Source organism: Heptranchias perlo, chromosome 7 (assembly GCF_035084215.1).
Source record: "Heptranchias perlo isolate sHepPer1 chromosome 7, sHepPer1.hap1, whole genome shotgun sequence".
Taxonomy (NCBI): Eukaryota; Metazoa; Chordata; class Chondrichthyes; order Hexanchiformes; family Hexanchidae; genus Heptranchias; species Heptranchias perlo.
The window spans coordinates 97,198,974-97,224,829 of record NC_090331.1 but is presented as its reverse complement, the minus strand read 5'-3'; the positions used below and the strand labels follow the sequence as shown (position 1 = coordinate 97,224,829).

Here is a 25,856-nt window from a genome sequence, read left to right as displayed (position 1 = left end):
TCTCCTCATCTCACCTCTGGTTCTTCTGCCAAGCACCTTAAATCTGTCCCCTCTGGTTACCGACCCTTATGCTGCTGGAAACAGTTTCTCCTTATTTGCTCTATCAAAACCGTTCATGATTTTGAACACCTATATTAAATCTCCCCTTAACCTTCTCTGCTCTAAGGAGAACAACCCCAGCTTCTCCAGTCTCTCCACGTCCCTCATCCCTGGTACCATTCTAGTAAATCTCCTCCACACCCTCTCCAAGGCTTTGACATCCTTCCTAAAGTGTGGTGCCTAGAATTGAACACAGTTCTCCAGCTGGGCCTAACCAGTGTTTTATAAAGGTTTAGCATAATGTCCTGCTTTTGTACTGTCTGCCTCTATTTATAAAGCCATGCATCCTGTATGCCTTTTTAACAGCCTTCTCAACCTGCCCTGCCACCTTCAATGATTTGCGTATGTGCACCGCCAGGACTCTCTGTTCCTGCACCCTTTTAAAATTGTACCATTTAGTTTATATTGCTTTCTTCATTCTTCCTACCAAAATGAATCACTTCGCACTTCTCTGTGTTAAATTTCATCTGCCACGTGTCTGTCCATTTCACCAGTCTGTCTATATCCTCCTCATTGTTTACTACATTTCCGAGTTTCGTGTCATCTGCAAATTTTGAAATTATATCCAAGTCCAGGTCATTAATATATATCAAAAAGAGCAGTGGTCCTAATACTGACCCCTGGGGAACACCACTGTATACTTCTCTCCAGTCTGAAAAACAAACGTTCACCACTACTCTCTGCTTTCTGCCCCTTAGCCAATTTTGTATACCCGCAGCCACTGCCCCTTTAATCCCATGGACTTCAATTTTGCTAACAAGTCTATTAAGTCTAACAAGGCTTTTGAAAGTCCAGATACACATCATCAACCGCACTGCCTCCTTCAACCCTCTCCATTACTTCATCAAAGAACTCAATCAAGTTAGTCAAACACAATTTGCCTTTCACAAATCCACACTGGCTGTTAGTTATTAACCCATATTTTCCAAGCGCCAATTAATTTTGTCTCGGATTATTGTCTCTCAAAATTTCTCCACACGTTAGGCTGACTGGCCTGTAGTTTCCAGGTTTATCCCCCTCCCCCTTTTTGGACAGGGGTGTAACATTTGGAATCCTCCAGTCCTCTGGCACCGCTCCCATATCTAAGGAGGATTGGAAGATTGTGGCCAGAGCCTCTGCAATTTCCACCCTTACTTCCCTCAGTAACCTAGGATGCATCCAATCCGGACCGGGTGATTTTCCTACTTTCAGCACTGCCAACCTTTTAGGTACCTCCTCTTTATTTTTATTCTATCCAATTTCTCTACTGGTTATCTACGGGTTTAGATAAAGTAAATAAAGAGAAGCTGTTCCCATTGGCGGAAGGGTCAAGAACCAGAGGACACAGATTTGCAAAAGAACCAAAGGCAACATGAGGAAAAACTTTTTTGCTCAGCGAGTAGTTATGATCTGGAATGCGCTGCCTGAAAGGGCAGTGGAAGCAGATTCAATTGTTGCTTTCAAAAAGGAATTGGATAAATATTTGAAGAGAAAAAATTTGCAGGGCTACGGGGAAAAAGCAGGGGAGTGGGACCAACTGGATTGCTCCTACAAAGAGCCGGCACAGGTTCGCTGGGCCGAATGGCCTCTTTCTGTGCTGTATCGATTCTATGATTCTACTGCCTTCTCCGTTATTGTAACATTGGCAGCATCCTCTTTTTTTTAGTGAAGTCAGATGCAAAATACTCATTTAGTACCTCAGCCACGCCCTCTGCCTCCACAAGAACATCCTCTTTTTGGCCCCAAATTGGTCCCACCCTTCCTTTGACTACCCTTTTACTATTTATATGTTTAAAAAAGTCTTTTGGGTTCCTTTTTATGTTATCCGCTAATCTATTCTCATACACTCTTTTCCCCTCTTATTTCCTTTTTCATTTCTCCTCTGCACTTTCTGTATTCAGCTTGATTCTCCACTATATTATGAACCTGACATTTATCATAAGCCTCCTTTTCTGTTCCATTTTAATATCTATACTTTAGTCATCCAGGGAGCTCAAGCTTTGGATACCCTTCCTTTCCCCCTCTTGGGAATGTGTCTATGCTGCACCTGCAGGACCTCCTCCCATTATTCATTTACTGTTTTGCCTGCTAATATTTGATTCCAGTCCACCTGTGCAAGATCCCTTTTTAACTCACTGAGATTAGCCCTCCTCCAATTGAGTATTTTTTTATTTGATTGCGCCTTGTCCTTTTCCATAGCTATTATAGAAAGGATATTATTAAACTAGAAAGAGTGCAGAAAAGATTTACTAGGATGCTACCGGGACTTGATGGTTTGACTTATAGGGAGAGGTTGGATAGACTGAGACTTTTTTCCCTGGAGAGTAGGAGGTTTAGGGGTGATCTTATAGAAGTCTATAAAATAATGAGGGGCATAGATAAGGTAGATAGTCAAAATCTTTTCCCAAAGATAGGGGAGTCTATAACGAGGGGGCATAGATTTAAGGTGAGAGGGGAGAGATACAAAAGGGTCCAGAGGGGCAATTTTTTCACTCAAAGGGTGGTGAGTGTCTGGAACGAGCTGCCAGAGGCAGTAGTAGAGGCGGGTACAATTTTGTCTTTTAAAAAGCATTTGGACAGTTACATGGGTAAGATGGGTATAGAGGGATATGGGCCAAGTGCAGGCAATTGGGACTAGCTTAGTGGTATAAACTGGGCGACATGGACATGTTGGGCCGAAGGGCCTGTTTCCATGTTGTAAACTTCTATGATTCTATGATGATATTATGATCACTGTTCCCCAAATGCTCCCCCACTGAAACATGCTCCACCTGCCCCACTTCATTCCCCAGAACTAGGCCCAGCACTGTTTCCTTCCTCATTGGGCTAGAAACACCCTGATCAAGAAAGTCGTCTTGTATACATTTCAGGAATTCCTCCCCCTCTTTGCCATTTACACTGTTACTATCCCAGTCTATATTGGGATAATTGAACTCCCCCGTTACCTACTCTTTAGTTCTTGCACCTTTCTGTAATTTGTCTGCAAATTTACTCCTCTATCTCCTTCCCACTATTTGGTGGCCTATAGTCTACACCCAGTAGTGTAATAGCTCCTTTATTGTTCCTTAATTCTGTCTTTGATCCCTCAACTACATCAGTGCTGTAACAGTAACTTTGGTCAAAATTGCTACCCCCTCCTCCCTTTTTTCCTTAGTTACTGCCACTATATCATACTCCCATGTTGTAATTTGTGCCTGCAGCTCACCAATCTTATTTACCACACTCTGTAGATTTACGCACATGCACTCCAAACGGACTCTAGTCTGCCTTGCATTTCCCCCTGTCTGATAGGTCCTGTTTCTGAATAACACTTTATTCTAATGCTGTTTGTCTGATGCAAGGATGTGCACCTTGTGTCTCCTTTCTAATGCTTCATCCTGGTGCCCATCCCCTGCCAAATTTCAACACCAACCCAAACCCTAAATCCAAATCCTCCCCACAGCACAAGTTAACCTCCCTGACAGGTCATTGTTCCCAGCTCTGTTGAGGTGTAACTCGGCCATCTTGTACAGGTTCCTCCTGCCCCAGAACTGGTCCCAATGCCCCAGGAATCTGAAGATCTCCGTCCTGCACCATTTCTCCAGCCACACATTAACTTGCCTTATCCTACTGTACCTATACTCATCCCTTTTCCTTCCTATGTTGTTGGTTCCAACATGGACCATGACTTCTGGTTGTTCCCGTGCCTCCCCCCGCCCCGCAGAATATTCTGTACCCATTCCGTGATACCCTTTACCCTGGCACCAGCAAGACAGCACACTCACCAGGGCTTTGTTGGTGGGTACCCTGAGTGAACTTATGACTTACAGCTAGTGAAACTGCCCCACGATTGACCTTGGAAGAGCTAGGGTACAGTTGATTCGTATTCGATCACCAGTTCCTGGGTTCAGTGTAAAAGGTTAAGAATGAGATTGGGCTCAGCTGAGATGTCTCCTCCCCATGAATAATCTGCTATCGTTCACTCTAAACGGATACATAAAGAATCAGTCATCAGATTAATCCAGTGGGTAGCTAACCTTACATACTAGAAAGGTCCCGGGTTTGATCCCTGATTTGTGCCATAGTGGTGCTGCAATTTGCCTCGACGCTTGGATTAGGGAGAATAAAAATCAACCAGAGTTCCTGATCCCATCGTGATCCAGTGACCCCCTGCTTGAAATGTGTGAGGTCTGTGCAAGTTAAAGACAGGATTGGGCTTGACTGTGATGCCTCTTATGTTCAAATAGCCTGCCAACACACACTATCAAGGCCATCACATGAGTAATAGTCACTTGGACAAGATACAGTAAGGCTACCAACAATTGCAGAACTGTAGCTCCGGAAGGAAGCAACATCTTCAGTGGATGGAGAGGGGAGGAAATTGGTGGAGTAAAAAATTCAGAGTAATGTACTTCCATCCCACTCCCAAAATGGACTGCAGGAAAAGTTGTATTCAAGCATTTTCTACTTGAATCTGAAAGTAATTCCAGGAGGCCTGTCGTGACTTAAGGCTGACGTTGAAGCCAGTCGGGAGCGGAATCCTTTGCTCCTTGATGCTGCTTCCCAGTTCAAGTGCAAGTCAAAACCCCCGAACCGGCCGGGACCAAAATCTGACCATTCCAAGTGGCAGGGATGGCAGTCACTGCTCACACCAATGGCAGCTGGCCTGAGGATATTCTCATCATCTAAAGCGATCGTTTGTTATTAGAAGATGTATATTTATCCCAAGTCTTAAGAGGGAAGAGGGAGAGAAAGAACAAACTGCATTGTGTTGAAAGTGATCTCGCTTAAACTGCTGAGATGTGCCATAAAGCACATGTATCACAAAACATACTTAATTATGTGTTACAGTTCAAGTAAGGGTAAGGTTTGGCAGCCAGTTAGTGGGGGTTAGGGGCTACATTTTAGACACACATAATCATGAACATAACTAACTGAACTTTTTCTTGGCATGAGGAGGGAGAGAAGAGGCCAAGTGGAAGGTAATGGCAAATATGGAGTTAAATCCACTGCTGATGGAACCGTGCTGTGTAAACAGATCAGTGAAGGGAGAAAGTAAGAAATGTAGAGACACACACAGACTGACTGCCCTGGTTCTGTTGGCTTTTTGTGGCAAAGTCACCGACAAAAACGAAATCTGAAACAATCTTTGTCAGTTTGAAATCAGATTTTGTAAATTCAAAGTCAACAACCAGTTAATTCAACCTGCATGAATGGGCTTGGAGATGGGCCTGTTATTAACCATATTTTTCTGTTCAAATATTCAGCTCATTGGAATGAAATGCATTGGTTATAAGCTTTGTTTGAGATTACAGCATAATCCATAATTGACTTTTGATTGCCAACTTCAAATCTACACTTTCCCAGTTTTGGCACCATTACTCCACCCCTCAAAAAAGTTACTTTATTTTAAAGGAATACTTCAGGCTGTGTGTTTAAGTATAGCTAATGTGGATTTAGCGACTTGGACATGTCTAAGGTGCCCTATTGATGAATACATCGCTATACTAACTCAAATCCATATAGTCCAGTGGATGCCTTGTACAATTGCTGTTCTGTGCTGAAATTGCTGATTTTGGCTGAGGTAAAGGTGAAGGCACAATGATGGTCACAGTGTCCCTGGGCTAGGCTGGGGAAAAGTCATCCCAGCTTCCCATTCCTGATCACTGTCTAGTCACTCCTGCTGGAAAGTACCTGTATATGGATGTGAGTGAGGGCAGGATTGTGCTTGTTCCAATGCTGCCTGCCCCATGCACTCATGGAGCCACGCCCCAGCAAAAGTCAGTACTTCTAAGAAAGACAACAAAATGTCTACCACGCAACCTTGTCATGGTAATTTACTTCTTTTGCTGTCAAAATTTATTTTCCAGGTACACCATGTATATATTCTGCCTACAGTGTTTAAATCCTAATCTGAGTTACTCTAGGTATCATATGACATTTCCATAGTTTTTTTAATCATCTTTCTGTCAAAGGGAGGGGAGAAGGCAAGAAAGAAATTACAATAGAAGTTTTGCAATGATTTTTTTTAAAAATCTTAATTTAGAGAATTTTAAAGTGGACAATTACTTGGATTTATGATTCTCACATATTAAAAATGCACCACAAATCTTACTGTTTTTTAATTTTCAGATCTTTTGTCGATTCCCGTGTTCAGCCAATTTATGGTGGTACAAATGAAATAATGAAGGAGCTTATTGCTAGAGGCATTGTAAGTGACTAATAAAATGGCAGCACAAATGAGACCTGCTGAGTTGATAATTGCATGGTGATTCTTGTCAAAGTACCTCTACAGTCTGAAAACTTAGATTCCTTATACTTTTTAAGTTTATCCAATGAAAGATAATATATATCAACTTCAGGGTTGTTTAGAAATGAGAAATTGAATATTGACATAAGAACCCGACAGCTTTCTTTCTCCTGTCCTACCTTGATATATTCTGCATAAGGTGACTGGGGTTTATAGAATCATAGAAAGGTTACAGCATGGAAGGAGGCCATTCTGCCCATCGAGTCCATGCCGGCTCTATGCAAGAGCAATTCAGCTAGTCCCACTCCCCCGCCTTGTCCCCGTAGCCCTGCAATTTTTTTCCTTTCAAGTACTTATCCAGTTCTCTTTTGAAGGCCTTGATTGAATCTGCCTCCACCACCCATCCTGGCAGTGCATTCCAGATCATAACCACTCGCTGCGTAAAAAAGTTTTCCCTCATATCACCTTTGGTTCTTTTGCCAATCACCTTAAATCTGTGTCCTCTGCCAATGGGATCAGTTTCTCTCTATCTACTCTGTCTAGACCCCTCATGATTGAGAGGTTGAGAGGTCCTCTCAACCTTCTCTGTTCCAAGGAGAACAACCCCAGCTCCTCTAGTCTGTCCATATATCTAAAGTCCCTCATCCCTGGAATCATTCTAGTAAATCTTTTCTGCACCCTCTCTAAGGCCTTCACATCTTTCCTAAAGTGTGGTGCCCAGAACTGAACACAATACTCCAGTTGTGGTCAAACCAATGTTTTATGAAGTTTCATCATAACTTCCTTGCTTTTGTACTCTATGCTTCTATTTATAAAGCCCAGGATCAGGGAAAGTTTTTTCAACTGCTTTCTCAACCTGCCCTGCCACTTTCAACGATTTGTGCATAAACCCCCAGATCTCTCTGTTCCTGTACCCTTTTAGAATTGTGCCCTCTAGTTTATATTGCCTCGCCTCATTCTTCCTACTGAAATGTATCACTGTGTTAAATTTCATGTGCCACGTGTCCGGATTTGAATGCAGAATCACTATTATGTGCCTTAGATGTACACCATCCCATGTACTTTTTGTTTACTTGCTGTTTGTGGAACTGTGATAGCAACAGCCAGACTTGTTGATGGTTTCAAGAGCCAACTGCGAGATGTTCTGCTTGGTAAAGCCTGTCTAAGCATTTGTGTTTTATTGTTGAGGCACTGAACCAAGATGGAGTGTTTCTTTTACCTTTCTGGCTGAACTGTTAAAGCAGCCAAACTAAATGATGTATTAATGTTGAAGAAAGCTGGAACTTGTTAACACTGACCCATTGAAGTTTCTTTTCTGAGTTTTATATTTCTGTGTACGTTTGTGTGCACATTCATTTTAATGACACTGTGCTAATGGACACTGTTCTGATAGAACTGTAACAGAATGAAACAGTAGTTTTTCAAATTTGGCATGGATTGTTTTCTTAAACATGCAGCATGATAACTTGGGCTCAGCTCAACCTTGTGACTGAGTTGAACTGAGTGCTCATGCAGGCATGCTATGATTAAACAAACAGTCTATGTAGACTGTTGAAATTTGAAAGCTCCCTCAGTAGCTGACTTGAGCCAAGTAAGGTGTACAGTCCTAGTTTAATTCTTAGTCTTTGCCTCGTTGGAGTGGAAATATGGGGGGTTAAGTTAAAGTGCACCTAATCTAAAAGGGAGAAATCAGCCAGGGTCTTGCTCCTGATTGCTATCCAGTGACCCGTGCTGGAAAGAGTGAGTGAGTGCGTCTGTGAGTGAGTGCGTGGACCTCTGTTCTTGTGCCCTCCATGTGGGATAGCCTGCTGACACTCACTGCCTAGACTCATAGAAGGAGAATGGCCATGTGAGGTGAGTTACTGGATGGTGAGCAGCACCTGTTGAACTGTAGCTCGGAGGAGGCAAAAAGAAAGAAAATTGACAAAAAAAAATCTAATTTCCCAAAATGCTGATGGTCTGTTCCTTTCCTATGGGACACATTTGCTCTTCCACGCAGACTAATTGCAATGTGACAGAATTCTTGAATGTCAGGGACATTGTTCTCAATTTCCAGCTGCTGTAAAAAGAATTCTTGAATTCATATATTTGATCAAACTGATTTTTATATTCAATGATATATTTACTTTGAGATTTCAATAAACATTTATTACTATGTAGTAGTGCCTTCTATTCTGTTTACTGTAAATTTATAGTCTTTGCGTTTGGCCGGATTAAAAGGAATGCCGATGTTTAGTCTGCACAGGATTCCAGATGGAAAAGATTAGAGGTTGAGACTACATAAAGGTTCTAGTCACCTAACACTGATTTGGGGATTAAATTACATGAAGGAGAATTTTTAAGATGGCCATACAACCTGTTTTAATTCCCATAAGTACATGTTCAGAAACACAACATTTAATGAACCATTAAAAGCAGAAACCAATTCTGCAATGGTGTTCCAATTCCAAGATGAAATTTTCCTTCTCAATCAATAAACAAGGCTGCCGATAGATTAACATTCTGATCTGGAATTGGGTCATTTAAACTGTACTCATTGAAAGTAATTTAATCAGTTTAAATGTGGAATGCATGATTGGTTTATTGGGGGACTAACTGAATTGCTGTCTGGAGGAAGCAAAGTGAGTTGTAAACATTGCTTATGAAATAGTTTATTCCATCGACTTTATATCATGTGTAGAGGGAAGATTAAGTTTAAGTGATGTTTGTGTTATAAAATAAAACGCTTTTAAAGTTTTTAGGCCCACAATCTGCACTGAATTAGCTGGTGGGAAGTTAATAACATTACAGTTGGCCTTAGTGCCCTTGGTTGTCGAGGGAAAAATCAGCCAGACTTCCTGTTGCTTTTTGCTATGCAGTGACTCCCTGCCGGAAATGCGTGTGTTCGATGTTGGAGGAGGACAGGATCAGACTTGTCTGTGATGACCCTGTGGTCTGAGAACCTGTCAATACTCACTCATACTTAAATACTCAGCCTCTTGGGCAAGTGACTGGAGGATAACTAGTGCCCCTGGAACCAGCAAATGAAGAAAATTGGTGAGGCAAAAAGAAGCATGTAGACTGGCTTTTGATGATGATAGGACTTGTGTGCAAGGGTTTTTTTAAAGGTAATAATTCCTGGTGAGATGGAGGCAGACATGATGCTTATGAAAACCTTCATGGTATGAACTACAAACTTCTGGATTCTGTAGAGCTCAGCTGTCACAGAATAACAAACTTCAACACAGACAAATGTCACTGGCTGTTTCTGTACTGAGGTGACAGACCCACAGACGATTGTGTGTGTTTTTTAAAAACTCAGACCGACTTGGCATGAATTCCCAGCGAAAGGAAAACAAAAGAAAATGAGAAACCAACATATGTGGTAAAGTAATTACATAAACTATATCTACTAATGTTAAATAGGATACTGTAGTGCAGTGGCTATGTTACTAGATATGTCATCCAGAGGCCTGGGCTAATAATTCAGAGAACGCAAGTTCAAATCCCACCAGCAGTTTAGGAATTTAAATTCAATTTTTTAAAAAATGGAAATAAAAAGCTGCTATCAATAAAAGTGACCATGAAGTGATTGGATTGTATTAAAAACCCATCCGGCTCACTAATGTCCTTTAGGGAAAAAAACTTATGTCCTTATCTGGTCTGTCCCACACGTGACTCCAGTTCCACATTGACGTGGTTGACTCTTAACAGCCCTCGAAGTAGCCCAGCAAATCACTTCATCATCGCTGGGTCAAAATCCTGGAACTCCCTACCTAACAGCACTGTGGGAGAACCTTCACCACACGGACTGCAGCGGTTCAAGAAGGCGGCTCACCACCACCTTCTCAAGGGCAATTAGGGATGGGCAATAAAGGCCGGCCTCGCCAGCAACACCCACATCCCATGAACGAATTTTTAAAAAAACCTAATTTGTATCAAACAGCTAAGACCACCCACCACCACCTTCAGGACGACTAATTTCTTTGAAACGTATAAGATTCTGAGGCGGCTTGACGTGGTAGATGCTGAAAGGTTGTTTCCTCTGGCTGGAGAGTCTAGAACTAGAGGGCATAGTCGCAGGATAAGGGGTCGGCCATTCAAGACTGAGATGAGGAGAAATTTCTTCACTCAGAGGGTTGTGAATCTTTGGAATTCTCTACCCCAGAGGGCTGTGGATGCTCAGTCGTTGAGTACATTCAAAGCTGCGATAGATAGATTTTTGGACTCCAGGGGAATCAAGGGATTTGGGGATTGGGCGGGAAAGTCATGATCATGGTCGAAGATCAGCCATGATCTGATTGAATGGCAGAGCAGGCTCGTGGGGGCCACATGGCGAACTCCTGCTCCTATTTCATATGTTCCTAAATAGGGATAGGCAATAAATGCCGGCCTTGCCAGCGACGTACACATACCAAGAATGAATTTTTTTAAATTGTAATGTATCATGGTTATTGCTGATTGGCTAAATTACTCCAGGGTATATCACAAAAATAACCCACTACGGTTAAAAATGGTGTTGGTTCTGAACACAGTGTAATTTGAACTCATGCGACCTCGCTGGATCAAATAGAGCCATCAGCAGCCAGAACTATCGCTACAGCCATGAGCGAACAAATGATCTTGATTTCTCCAAATTAAAATTTGTGTAAGAAGCAAAATTTATCAAACCAATCTATTATAACCTGCATCTAGACAAGCAGGCTGAAAACACACAGGGCAGTTACAATGGTTATTTATTGTATTTCTTACTTGAAAAGATTATATCAGTTTAGGTTGTTCCTAATTTATGATCTGAAACTGACTGAAGAATTAATGGATATGTTCCAAGGGGCTCCACTCGACTGACTTGAGTCTTTGCCTTAATTTGACTGAGCAACTAGAGGATCAAAATAGCTCTTAAATTCCATTATCTTTTTGGCACTTGGCCAACACCAGGAGCAAACCACATGAGAAATCGTGGTTGTGATCCGCATCTTTTTACTCAGTGTCCTTGTACACCAATATACTGTGCCATTGGGATGCCTCGCTTTCACTGTTTGCTTTATAGTTGCTACTCTCTTCAGCAGGACCATCTTTCCTACCAGAGGATAGCCCTTGTCTTGGAACCTTTCTACAGGAGTTAGCTTGGCTGGCTTACTTCATCTCTTTAGCGTTAAAGCCTTTAGTATTAATCTTTAAAATAAAAGTTTAGTGGCTCCCCCTTTCTGGTCTCAAGACATTTGTCCCTTCCCTCATCACTATATTGCTGGGCTGTTGTACCCAGCATTTCTTTCCTTTCCCTTTTACGACACAGCTGCTTTCCCACCCCTCCCTGATATTCCATTCCTGCCTCACCATCTCTTCAGATTAAAGACCCACTGACACTTCCACTTCCTTGTTTTTCTGAGAAGCGGAACGTTTACACAGGAATGCATAATTTTCAGATTTCACATCGGGTAACTGCATTGGGAATGTGATCCCAAATAACACACGTTATTCAGTCTGTGCAACACATTCAGACTACTGCCCAGTAACAAAAGTGGATTAAATTTGGGAGTGTTGGGAGTGGAAGTAAAAATTGTTCTATTTGAAGAATCTAAATCTGGTTGTCACAACCTAAATGAAATAAGTTTTTCTGTTTTGAATATTATAGCACATAATTTTATAAACACTTTCAATTCTTTTCATCTTGGAGGCTGCTATGGTCTTGAGACATTTGTCCCTTCCCTCATTACTATATTGCTGGGCTGTTGTACCCAGTTATATTGCACCACATCGCAGCCTCCAAGATGAAAAGAATTGAAAATGTTTATAAAATTATGTGCTATAATATTTCCAGCCTCAATACAAATATCAGAACCTTGTAAGTTTTGCAATAAATCGTAGCCATTACTTTGATTTAAGATGTTCTTTACAAACATGGAGGATATTTATTATTGCTGTCTGATCATTTGGTAATTTAACATTGTGGAATTTACATATTGAATTTCACAGTCTTGTGGTTTGACGCACTGTTTTTCTCAGGTACATAATAAAAACATTGCAGTGTGTGAAGTCACTCCGACAGTAGGAATATAGAATTTACTATCACAAAAGGCTAGTCGTAAGTACCTATGACATTGAGTGTTATTGTAATTATACATATGTTAATATTTATAGGTTGCTTTTTAAAAGCTTAATATTTGTAGCTTGAATTGATTGTGTTATCGGTTTTTAAAAAATGCATTTATATTGCACCATATCATGTCTCAAATGTTCCAAAGTGCTTCACATAAATGAATTACTTTGAAGTGTAGAGACTGTTGTTGCGTGGGCAGACATGACAACTAAGCAAGATTCCACAAACAGTAACTGGACCAATGTCCAGTGAATCTGTTTTTTGGTGGTGGTGTTTGAGGGAGGAATGGTGACAATGTATCGGGAGAACTCCCTGCTTTTCTTTGAACGGTGCCATTTAACATCCACTTGAACCAGGAACAGGCAGATCGGACCTCATTGTAACATCTCATTGATAGTAGCAGTGGAGTGTTGGCCTAGATTTTGTGCTCGAGTCCTGGGCAGATTTCAGTGAAGTGTAATGGTGGGCGAAATCTTCAAACATTGTCCCAAACTGTGAAAATGGCCAGCGATACAATTTTAGATTCTTTCCAGCCTTGAATTGTATCTGGAGAGAACATTTTGAGCTGTATAACACTAGAAAGTGCTAATTTTACAGTAAATTGAAAGAAAAGACTGCAAATCCTGGAAATACACTGCACGTCAGTCAGCATCTGACAGAAGCTACAGCCACATCTGCACAGGCTTCAAGTTAGTGAATTGGACTCTGCTTCAACTAAATCAAAGTTTTTTTATTAGCAGATTGGTAATAGAAACAACAGTATCAGTAATTGTTGCTGAAGGAACAATGAAAACAATCTCACTTATAACAACCACTAACTTTCATGTAGCATCTTTCACATCATGTAACTTGGGATGGTCCAGGGGGGAAGGTGATGCAGGGCAGGAGGTAAAGAGAAAGTTAACGGAGGTGATGAATGGCAGGACCAAAGAGATAAGTTTAGAAGAGGCTTTTTGCAGATTGGGAGATAGCATGGCAAAGAGGTGTGGAGTGTAGGGCTAAAAGCTACCTGTGATTTGAACAGATGGGAATATTTTAATTGGACCAAAAAGGGTGACACTGGGTAACCCAGTGTCGCCAGTACAGAAAATAGTATTACACGTGCCCCCTCAATCTTTTTTTTATTCGTTCAGGGATGTGGGCGTCGCTGGCGAGGCCAGCATTTATTGCCCATCCCTAATTGCCCTTGAGAAGATGGTGGTGAGCCGCCTTCTTGAACCGCTGCAGTTCTCCCACAGTGCTGTTAGGAAGGGAGTTCCAGGATTTTGACCCAGCGATGATGAAGGAACGGCGATATATTTCCAAGTCGGGATGGTGTGTGACTTGGAGGGGAACGTACAGGTGGTGTTGTTCCCATGTGCCTGCTGCTCTTGTCCTTCTAGGTGGTAGAGGTTGCGGGTTTGGGAGGTGCTGTCGAAGAAGCCTTGGCAAGTTGCTGCAGTACATCCTGTGGATGGTACACACTGCAGCCACAGTGCGCCGGTGAAGGGAGTGAATGTTTAGGGTGGTGGATGGGGTGCTAATCAAGCGGGCTTTATCTTGGATGGTGTCGAGCTTCTTGAGTGTTGTTGGAGCTGCACTCATCCAAGCAAGTGGAGAGTATTCCATCACACTCCTGACTTGTGCCTTGTAGATGGTGGAAAGGCTTTGAGGAGTCAGGAGGTGAGTCACTCGCCACAGAATATCCAGCCTCTGACCTGCTCTTGTAGCCACAGTATTTATATGGCTGGTCCAGTTAAGTTTCTGGTCAATGGTGACCCCCAGGATGTTGATGGTGGGGGATTCGGCGATGGTAATGCCGTTGAATGTCAAGGGGAGATGGTTAGACTCTCTCTTATTGGAGATGGTCATTGCCTGGCACTTATCTGGCGCGAATGTTACTTGCCACTTATGAGCCCAAGCCTGGATGTTGTCCAGGTCTTGCTGCATGCGGGCTCGGACTGCTTCATTATTTGAGGGGTTGCGAATGGAACTGAACACTGTGCAATCATTAGCGAACATCCCCATTTCTGACCTTATGATGGAGGGAAGGTCATTGATGAAGCAGCTGAAGATGGTTGGGCCTAGGACACTGCCTTGAGGAACTCCTGCAGCAATGTCCTGGGGCTGAGATGATTGGCTTCCAACAACCACTACCATCTTCCTTTGGGTTAGGTATGACTCCAGCCACTGGGGAGTTTTCCCCCTGATTCCCATTGACTCTGAGGAGGGCACCACTAAAAAACACTCTTGTAGATCACTTAATTAAACTGAATGATGTGCAAAATAGAACAAAATAAAAATCTCGTTCTCATGTTCAATGACAGTTAACACCTGAGGTGCCCGCTGGTTGAAGAAGGCCTCAAGCATGCATGTGATCCCTCTCCAGGGCCACCCGGGTGAGGGAGTGGGTGATGTCGAGGGGGGTTGTGCATTAATAATCCCAGTTTCCAGCCACTAATGGATGATTTGCACCTCTTACCTTTCCCCCTTGTGTGTTTCATGATTTTCATTCCCTGACACTTGGACTCATTAGATAAAGCGGGATCCAGTCCTCTTGTTGAAGAGGGCGGGGTGCCATTATGTGTGTGTAGGAAGGTCACCATCACACAATGTGGCGAAACATTTGCTGGCTGAAAAAATATTCCTGTTGATTTGGATCCGTTTATTTTCCGGTTCATTTAAGTTTTGATCTGCTGCTGAGATCTGATCAGAACCAGGCGGTGGAACGAATAATTTGAACGGATTTTAAAGAACGATTAGGTTTTATGTCCTATTCTTTAACGGAATCCACAGAAATCCGTTAGTTATCAATTGAGCCACATTTCACTGCCCAGGGACGCCTCAGAACAGCCAAGAGGAGAAATTAAATGAGTAAAGTAAAACTCTTACGTTTGCCAGTGCTCATTAATGATTTGTCCCTGATAGTTTTTTAACTTTTTTCTTAATGAGACATAAACTTCGATAATATTTAGCACAAATTAGTTTTTTTTAAAGGATTTGTTTAGTTTCTACTGAAATTCACATTCCTTTTCAGTGGAAAAATAGTTTAAAACGGGTTTGATTTTTTGGAGAAAGTGATCCATTTATTAGAGTGAGTTTTAATGGTGCCAAAGCTCCACAATTTACAATGTACCTTGTATACCTGAATCTAAGACCGATCAATCTCAACACGGAGCCAATGTGATTGTAAATGGAGTGTTTATGCACTAACTCTTTTAAAACTTAATGGCTCTCCGTCGGATTTTTCATTGTAATTAGGTTGTAGGATTTATTTTTTTATGTTGTAATAAAACTAGATACAAGCAGGTGCGCTGCTGTTTCACGCACTAAAAATGTAACAAAGTTCTCATGCCAAAAAAAACAATTCTAATGAAGGAATTGGCGCTGTTCAGAATCTTTGTATGTTTTAAATTGATGGGAAAATACATATTTCGCAAGCACAATGAAAATTAAAACGAAAGTATTAAATAGAATTACTGCTGATTTTTGTATCCTAAAATTAAAGTAGGATTTAATTGCAATTGTAAATTGTCATATTTTGTTAGTTTTTTTAAAAAATGTATACATTTATTTCTAATGGTTAACATTTTATTTAAATAGTTTGCATTTAGCGTATGCTGTGTGTCAGGTGGTAGAAAATGTCTAGTTTTGGAATCGATTTATTCACATTTCCAACAGCGTTTGCCAGTTTTACCTGAACAGATGCTGGGGAAGCCCAACTTCGTCTGAAAAACCCAGAACAAATCCACAATGTGGGAGTTTCAACCCATATTTCATTAAATCGAAATGAGATCCTTGCACCACTTTTGAAAGAGAGTTCAGTGCTGAACAGGTGAGTGACGGCCTGTCAATCACAGCTGGAGGGGCGGGGCTGATTACACATACGCTGCTCCTGTGGGCGTGGGCAGAGGGCGGGAGTCGGCGGTGATTGGCAGGTTTGACGTTCCGTTCCGCCCCCCCCCCCCCCCTTCCCAGCCGCGCCGTGACGATTGGGCAGTTCGTGAAAGTGACGGGGGGGGGGGGCGGGGAGTGCGCGGTTGGCTAGCGCGGAACGTCAATCAGAAGTGCGTTGCTGGGTGACCCGTTTGTCCCGCCCCCGCTGTGATGATGACAGAGGGGAAGCGAGGACGACGACGACGACAACAACAACAACAGTCAGAGTGGGAGCGAGCGGGAGGCAGTCGGTCGCTGATCCGTCACTCAGTGAGGGAGGCAGACAGCGAAGCTTCTCGCAAAACAACAGGCGCCATTTCTCCAGTCACGGAAACATCGAAGTGTGTTTAATTTTTTAAATATATATAAAGTGTGGAAAAGTCGCGGATATTTTCGTTCTGTAGCCGGAACTTTTCTTTTAATGTGAAAAGTCGGGGTTTTTTTTTTGTGGGGAGACTGAGGTCTCGGAGTGTTTATGTGGTGAAGAGCCCGAGGGCGAGACACGTCCGTTCCCCCCCCCGCGCCTCCCCGCGAGGCGGTGAAGAGAGCCCCGAGGGCGGGGCCTGGCTCGGCAGGCTCACGTGGGAAGGTTTATTCACTCTCCCGCCCAGCCTCCGTCGGCAGGGATCGGTCAGCGCTCATCGGTGAGTAGGTGGCTGAGCCATCGGGCGACCCTCCCTCTTGTGCCCTGTGTCACTGAGCCAGGGACTGGAGCTGCGATGCCCCCCCGCCCCCGCCCCTTAGTCCAGGCTGACTGTGAGTTAGTTGGGCGCTCACGCCAGGCACCAGTGGGACTGTACCCCCAGCAAGCAGCGGAGAGGAGAAAATTGGCCGTGAATGCGCTGCCTGAAGGGGCGGTGGAAGCAGATTCAGTAGTAACTCTTGGAAAAGGGAAATTTTACAGGACTGTGGGGAAAGGCACCAATTGGATAGCTCTTTCAAAGAGCCAGCCCAGGCACGATGGGCCGAATGGCCGCCTCCTGTGCTGTAACATGCTATGATTCTATGGAATATAGAATATAAACACAAAAACAATTGAGGGTTTAGTGCAGTAAATCTCTACTCAGCGGCTCCCAGTTTGCCTACTTTAGTATTTGCAGTGTAGAATTGTCTCATTGACTAGTACTATAAATTATACGTGTGGAATATTTTCTACATTAAAAGTGGAAGTTGCTGAATTTGTATTTGGAACATAGTTGGGGGAAAATAGATTTAAAATAATCTTTTGTCATCTTTGATTACTGTAATCAAATGAATCTTTGAAAGATGCCTTTTGATAAGATTTGGTCCAATTAGTTTGATAGTATGAAATTATTATAAATCAGGAGAAAAATCTAATTAAAATGTGATAAATTATTCCACAGAAACATGGAGTCAACACTATTGGTTTTACAATTTTGAAAATATGTATTCTCAGTCAGAAGTCCTGAGGTTTGTTATATAAATATTTAGTACAAATTGCATAAAGGCCAAAACTTGATGTCACATTTGTTCTAAATGTAATTATTAACTGTTGAGGGTACTATTTTAATAAATTTGATTTGGAGAATTCATATGACCAGTTTGTCTCCCTGCATCATCTTGACTTTGCTGTAATGATTGACACACCTATTATGTCAATCTTGGGAAATAGTATTAGTTTGCCAGTGGATGGGGCTGTGTAGTCCACCCAAATTCCCAATGATGGCCCTTGTAGGTGCCAGGAATGCCACTGTGCTTGGAATTATATAACTTGTCTTAAGTCATTGATTTGATCTGGTTGCTTCCATGACATCACCAGGTCACATTACAATGTCCTAAGCTTTGATTTCAGTGAATAATCAGCCAGGGAATTGGAAGCCACTGTTTCAAGTTGTGGGTCCCATCTCCAGAATGGATGGTGGGATGCTAGAGGCATAGGAAAAAAAGTGAAATATTTAATCGTGAAGTTAAAATGTAATAATCAAAAATAACGTGCTTTCTGTTCAAAGTGCTTGATATGCTGCTAGCTCTATCTGAAAATAATATGCAAGATTAAATAGATCTATTACTTTTCTTTGAATATGATTGAATTTGCTGTCCAATAGAGTTCTATTATTTTGGGTTGCCTTCATTCCCAGGTCACTTTGACGACGGGAGTAGCTGCCTATATCCCAGAACAGTTCCATAGCCAGTCCTTTAGTCTGATCTGTGAGGCAATCCAGAGCTGCCTATCCGCAGAAACTTCCCAGCTTTTTGAGCACGGAGTGATGCTCAGCCGGTAATATTTCTTTCCTTCCCCAGTTTCAGATGGGTGCCTTCCAGGCTCATAGATGGGTTCCAGTCAAATCCAATCCGGCCAATTACCGCCCCATCAGTCTACTCTCAATCATCAGCAAAGTGATGGAAGGTGTCGTCGACAGTGCTATCAAGCAGCACTGACTCACCAATAACCTGCTCACCGATGCTCAGTTTGGGTTCCGCCAGGACCACTCGGCTCCAGACCTCATTACAGCCTTGGTCCAAACATGGACAAAAGAGCTGAATTCCAGAGGTGAGGTGAGAGTGACTGCCCTTGACATCAAGGCAGCATTTGACCGAGTGTGGCACCAAGGAGCCCGAGTAAAATTGAAGTCAATGGGAATCAGGGGGAAAACTCTCCAGTGGCTGGAGTCATACCTAGCACAAAGGAAGATGGTAGTGGTTGTTGGAGGCCAAGCATCTCAGCCCCAGGGCATTGCTGCAGGAGTTCCTCAGGGCAGTGTCCTAGGCCCAACCATCTTCAGCTGCTTCATCAATGACCTTCCCTCCATCATAAGGTCAGAAATGGGGATGTTCGCTGATGACTGCACAGTGTTCAGTTCCATTCGCAACCCCTCAGATAATGAAGCAGTCCGAGCCCGCATGCAGCAAGACCTGGACAACATCCAGGCTTGGGCTCATAAGTGGCAAGTAACATTCGCGCCAGATAAGTGCCAGGCAATGACCATCTCCAACAAGAGAGAGTCTAACCACCTCCCCTTGACATTCAACGACATTACCATCGCCGAATCCCCCACCATCAACATCCTGGGGGTCACCATTGACCAGAAACTTAACTGGACCAGCCATATAAATACTGTGGCTACGAGAGCAGGTCAGAGGCTGGGTTTTCTGCGGCGAGTGACTCGCCTCCTGACTCCCCAAAGCCTTTCCACCATCTACAAGGCACAAGTCAGGAGTGTGATGGAATACTCTCCACTTGCCTGGATGAGTGCAGCTCCAACAACACTCAAGAAGCTCGACACCATCCAAGATAAAGCAGCCCGCTTGATTAGCACCCCATCCACCACCCTAAACATTCACTCCCTTCACCACCGGCGCACTGTGGCTGCAGTGTGCACCATCCACAGGATGCACTGCAGCAACTCGCCAAGGCTTCTTCGACAGCACCTCCCAAACCCGCGACCTCTACCACCTAGATGGACAAGGGCAGCAGGCGCATGGGAACAACACCACCTGCACGTTCCCCTCCAAGTCACACACCATCCCGACTTGGAAATATATCGCCGTTCCTTCATTGTCGCTGGGTCAAAATCCTGGAACTCCCTTCCTAACAGCACTGTGGGAGAACCGTCACCACACGGACTGCAGCGGTTCAAGAAGGCGGCTCACCACCACCTTCTCAAGGGCAATTAGGGATGGGCAATAAATGCCGGCCTTGCCAGCGACGCCCACATCCCGTGAACGAATAAAAAAAAATGACTTGAAATTGATGGGGGACAAGCATTGTTTAGTTTTCTACACTGCAAAGTAGAATTCTGTCTGGCCATCGTAATGTTTCAGCACAAAGTGCCTGTCCTTGGGCTGGCTCTAATCATAGAATCTTACAGCACAGAAGGAGGCCATTCGGTCCATCGTGCCTGTGCCTTTGAAAGAGCTATCCAATTAGTCCCACTCCCCTGCACTTTCCCTATAGCCCTGCAGTTTTCTCCCCTTCAAGTCTTTATCCAATTTCCACTTGAAAGTTGCTGTTGAATCTGCTTCCTCCGCCCTTTCAGGCAGTGCGTTCCACATCATAACTTGCTGCGTAAAGAAAATTCTCATCTTACCTCTGGTTCTTTTACCAATTACCTCCGTGTCCTCTGGTTTATGATCCTTCTGCCCCTGGAAACAGAGTAAATAAGGAGAAACTATCAAAACCTCTCATGACTTTGAACACTTCTATTAAATCTCCCCGTTACCTTCTCTGCTCTAAGGAGAACAATCCCAGCTTCTCTAGTCTCATCACATAACTGAAGTCCCTCACCCCTAATAAGTTGGTTTAAAACATAAAGTGTGGTAATGAGGGTGTATTTAAGATCCTTGGAGCATACTTCTGCTTAAAGGGTTGAAAATGATTTCTAACTGCATTTGAAGTTAATTATGATTTTCTGGGCAAGAAAATTATCCTTAGTGCTCATATAAGTTATCTCCACCCATTAGCATGGTAAATTCAATCATTCTATAAATGTTTTTTTTAATAGAGCCATCTTTGTGACACTTCGGAACCAATGATAATCTGCAAAAGATGTGAATAAAGTTTACATAGCAAGCAGATGCAATATATAGACAGGCATTTTAAACTGAAGAAATTGCATCTAAGTTAGTCACAGAATGGTGTTTTGCCGTTAACTTTGACTGCATACCTTGAGATGTTTGTGTTGAGGGATTAGAGGTATAAACAGGAGAACAGTTCTGGAAGCAACTTGTTAAAGTCTAAATATATCTTTGGTTTATATCAACAGAGGGGTTCAGATATTTTACTGTGCCATTGAGTTTTTGTTCATTCTCTTCCGTAGGAGCAACGTTTTTATTGCACTGGGATTGGTGGGGAAACGCTGCATGGCTACAATGCCTCCTGCTCTCACCAAAACAGTCACAGAGGGACATGGATTCCAGCTGTCGTCATCCTCCTTACCTTCCAGTTCCATTGAGCCTGACACATTTATGTACAAGAATGACACCACTGCAGAGCAGAAGTTAAATGGGGATTGTGACACACAATCTGCTTGGTCTCAACTTGCTTATCCATGTGCAGCACATGGGCTCGACAGTGATGCAACTGATTTGAAACACGTACCTTATGGATCGGCGATAGTACACTCCTCAATCCCGAATAAAGCAGCCTTGTTAACCAGTACTAATTCTCTATTGGACATGTTGTCTTTAAACTATAACCTTACTAGTAGGAAGAAATTGTTTAGCAAAAACTCTCCAGTCATTCTTACCAAAAATAATTTATCTTGTGATAGAACTAAGCAAGCATCTGCTTCTAATGCTAGCAAAAAGTATGTTATACCTGAAGCAAAGCTAAGTAGTAATAAAAATGGTATGAAAGGCTTAAGCTGCCAGAAAAACAGTCCTTTGAAGTGTAAGGGCGTATTAACCGCTGCTAGTGAGATGAATTTGGCCTGTGATTCAGTTTCAGTGAACCTCAACGCTCCTGATGGCATAACTTCAAATCAAAAGGCAGAGTTGAAACCAACCAAAGCAAACAACATTTGGGGTACTGTACCAGCAGTGGATGCCATTCAGATCGGAAATTTATTGAGTAGTGCCAGGCAATCGGCCCACCAGAGAAAACAAGAAAAACGACTTGGTAATTCCACAAGTGCAAGGGAAACTGAAATGAATACTCAGCTGCTTGAGTGCCTTGGCAGACAGCAAGAGCTAGCTAAAAAGGCCAGCAGACTTCGAAAACGTTTGCAGATAATACAGGCAAAGCATGTTGAGCACCATGTTAAGTACAAAATGCAAGAGTTGATAGAATCATACCAGCAAAGGCAGAAGGCACCAAACACATTTGACAGTTCAAAACCCAAGCCTTCCTTTTTTGCTGGATTAAGGCAAGGTGACAGTGTGCAGACTGGATTCATTCCAAATCCCATCAACTCTGAACTCTACGAGTGTACGTCTTTTTCAAAAGCACTGCTATCGCACGTAGAAGACGGTGTGGATTCCGATGAAACGGATAGTAGCACAGATGAGGATTTGGATAGTGAAGAGATTTCATTGAAGAGGAATACGCCAATGTAAGTAGAATTGTTGACATTGTATTGTCTTTTCAGTCCTTAATTCCAGCCAAGTGGATTAGCTGCAACTCACATCAGAGCATGTACCCTGCTGGAGCCTTTTTATAATTTTTCTTCCACAAATTGACAGGCTGCACACCAGTGGGAGCTCCTGTAAATCAGGTCACTTTGACGTGGCAGAAAGACTTTCATGAGATTAAGTATAGGTAGAATGGGAAATAGTTTAGTGAGCACAGAAACATCAATAAAGACTTTTGTATAAAAATTTTATGGACTATAGATTGTCGAATCATTATAATAGTGATTCTATCAAATAATAAGCAGCTTTAAATATCGTTAGCACATTGGAATATTTTTAATTGTAGAATATTGGATATTTCAGGATAAACTAAGTGCTATATGGTGGTCATGAGGCTTAGCAAAACTGGTTATTGTAACACTGTGGGTCAGAAAAAAGGGTTGACTAAAATGATGTTTTGAAGTCACTAGGAATGGAAAGGTTTGGAGCTGATTTAGAAACAGTTTTTTTTTACACAAGTAGCATGTATATCAAGGAGGCAGTTACACCAGCAGTTTGTGTTACTGCTGTGCATCAACATGAAATGACAGCATAACTCCTGGTTCAAGTCCTGGATCTTGGGGACAACAGGAAAGCTGTTTTGCACTTTTTGAGTTTAACACCACGTGAGTGTAACTCTGGTGCGGTTTCAAGCTGGGTTTAGAAAATGTTCAGGTGCTCATTTGGATCTCCTAGGCACTGGAGAAGAGTCTCCTTCATGTTTTGAGAAAACATGCTCCAGCCTGCACCCTCGAAACAGTAATGTACTGACCGAGAGTGGAGCCTTGCACATGGAGTTCGAAATGTGTAAGCATGCGTACGCAAAACAGTTTTCTTCTGGTGGCTAGAGTGTGTTTTTTCATCCGCAGTACCAATTCCAGTGTTTGACTGCAAATTGCACTCTGCACTTACTGCTCTTGGACCGCTAGTCCAATACAACTGCGGCACACGCTGCTTGCAAGAGCCTTCTTTAAGTCTGCTGATTGCAAACTATTCAAAACAGTGATTATAGTTTGTCACTGGTGATGTTTGAGAGAAGTAATTTGATGTGAATTCTAAGTCTGTTGGCTTATTTTGCCTATTGTGCATTGGTACCAACATGTTAAATAAACCCAGTGAGAATACTGCAGTGTATGCTTGTAATGGATGAAATGCTCAGTCTGTAAGTTTTAAAGTGTTTACATGTGTTTCAGATCCCATTGCAGAATATCTTCTTATTTGGCAGGTGTAGTGAATTCTGTCTCACCAGACACTGCATGTTTTTCTATATATCTCTGTGAAGGTCAATTGATATGAAAATCACAATGTGGTTAATGAATTTAGCAACATAAGTTGCCATGATGAATGTTCGTGGTCTGACAGTAATTGTGATGGAATGTTGCTCAGTGACTTGGTAGTTATTGTCTAGGTTTTGTATATTTTAAAAAAATTTTGCCAACTGATTGCAAATTGAACAATTTTGATTATCAGTAGGATTATATGTACAGGATAATTCAGTTTTGTAAAATATACCTACTTTAATTGTACAGCATTGAAGTGATGTTTTGACTTGTCAGTGTGAAGACCCTTTAGATTGTTGTGTAGCAATAGATCTGAAACAAAACAAAAACTTGGAAACACTCAGCTGGTCAGTCTGCGTCTGTAGAGAGAACAGACAAGTTAACATTCCAGATATGGACCTGCTGTCAGAACTAGAATAAATTACAGAGCAACATTGGGAAAAAAACAAAGAGAAGGTCGCGCGAGCTGGCACACAAGAACTGGAATGACCTGTAAAGTGGGCGTCATTCAAGTGTGTATTCCCTCCCTCTGTTTTTAAATGCTATTCGTCTGTAATGTCTTCCAGTTCTGACACTGGTTCTTACCTGAAGCGTTAACTTGTCTGTTCTCTCCACAGATGCTATGTTTCTAGTATTTTCTGATTTTGTTTGATTTCAGTATCTGCAATTTTTTTGCTCTTTGTTTATGTAGCAATAATTATGTGACTTGGCAACCAAACAGGGGTGCTACATTTTTGAAGTTACTTTAGGTAGTGAGTTTAGAAGATAATACTTATAATCCCAGCAGAAAATTTGAATGATAACTGCAAGGGAAGAACTGTTGACCATGTTTCTCTGCACCTAAATTTTGTTTTAAACAGTTTTGCAAACATACTAATGCATTTCTCAGCACATAGATGATACTGACTATTCCTGAGGGACGGCTCTATTTATGCGCCATGATTGTGAACAAAAGTAGCAACACTTTGAAGGCCACAGCAGTGTAGGAAATGAACTAATGACCTGAAAGGGTGTCTTAAAGAAATGGACTTCAGTGTCCATGGGCTGAAAGTGCATCATGAAGCGGCAGTCTCATCAAACAAAAATCTTGGCCAGAAGATAGAATAGCAAATGTCTTCAAATTGGCCCCAGAGGAATAAACTTCGTTCGTGCCATCCTATCTATCTGGTAAGTTTAATGTACATTTATTCCTTCCATGTAGTTTCTCAATGCAGTGAAAAGAGTTAGAAAGCACTCTGTATAAATTGTACTGCAAGCAGCATGCTGACTGCAGTCTGTGGTATGTGTTACCAAAATGCTTTGTGTAGTAATTGCAGCCCTCTTTCTCTGCTATAGCATCTGTGGCAGTCTGTCACCAGTTACTTATGAGGACAGCAACTGAAAAATATTTACATATTGTCCTTTTCCACAGATGAGTTTTCTACTACTCTGTCCACCGAGGAGGCCATGACCATCGATGAAAGCAGTGACACGGCTCTGGATTGTGAGGAATCTACTGATGATTGTAGCCTCTGAACAGTTTCCATCCAGGCATGGGAGCCCACATTGAAGGAAGATGCTTTAGAAGATCCTCAACAGGGCCTGCAAGACTTTTGGGAGGGCTTACACTGGAATGTGAGGGGCATGTCAGTCACACAATTCAGCCTTTAGACCCCTCTTCCAACCTCCCAGGATCTTGTAGAGGAAGGTATATGCCTGCTGAATCATGCCATTGGTATCAATGCCATTGTGTATTCTGGAAACACCCAGATGTGCGCTGGTATTGGGGCAGTTGGCAGAGCAGAGTGGCTTTCTACTTAGTCCTTTCACTCGGCAGGTCAGTCAGCGTCTGGAGAGAACAGACGATTAATGTTTCTGGTGTGGACCTGTCAGAGCTGGAAGCAATTGTAGATTCACAATATTTTAAAAGGACAAGGAGAAGGAAAAAAATAGTTTTTATTTTACAGTGGAGGAGCTGCCCTCCACACCTCTCCTAGATGTAGTTGTTCAGTGCTCCTTGGAGGCATCTGAAGACCTTTCTATAGAGTATGGATCAGGACCACCTTGGCTGTGTGATATGGCATCTCCTCTTTTCTCCCATCCACTCCTCACATACATGCTTTGATGGATGACTTCTTAAATCTGAATAGGAATGAGAAACCATATTTTAATTTTCAAATACGTTCTGTGGTGATGGGATAATGTTTGATTAATCCTGTTTATTGTT

At 42.5% G+C, this 25,856-nt stretch overlaps 2 protein-coding genes across 4 annotated transcripts in view; both read left to right on the top strand.

The window, feature by feature from the left end:
* The window catches only part of acadl (acyl-CoA dehydrogenase long chain), a 101,593-nt gene extending 93,127 nt beyond the window's left edge, over positions 1 to 8,466 (top strand). The window contains exon 11 of one of the 2 annotated variants that reach the window (XM_067988150.1): positions 6,190 to 8,466. In XM_067988150.1, the coding sequence (XP_067844251.1) occupies positions 6,190 to 6,280 (91 nt within the window). In that variant the 3' untranslated portion in view covers positions 6,281 to 8,466. The remainder of the gene's footprint in view (positions 1 to 6,189) is intronic. The other variant, XM_067988152.1, reaches the window with a different exon arrangement.
* A 7,991-nt stretch (positions 8,467 to 16,457) lies between these two features.
* Positions 16,458 to 25,856, top strand: part of kansl1l (KAT8 regulatory NSL complex subunit 1-like) — a 104,877-nt gene continuing 95,478 nt past the window's right edge. Inside the window, exons 1-2 of one of the 2 annotated variants that reach the window (XM_067988148.1) lie at positions 16,458 to 16,642; positions 21,080 to 22,312. In XM_067988148.1, the coding sequence (XP_067844249.1) occupies positions 16,473 to 16,642; positions 21,080 to 22,312 (1,403 nt within the window). In that variant the 5' untranslated portion in view covers positions 16,458 to 16,472. Of the gene's footprint in view, positions 16,643 to 16,799; positions 16,946 to 21,079; positions 22,313 to 25,856 lie in introns of those variants that run through there. The other variant, XM_067988149.1, reaches the window with a different exon arrangement.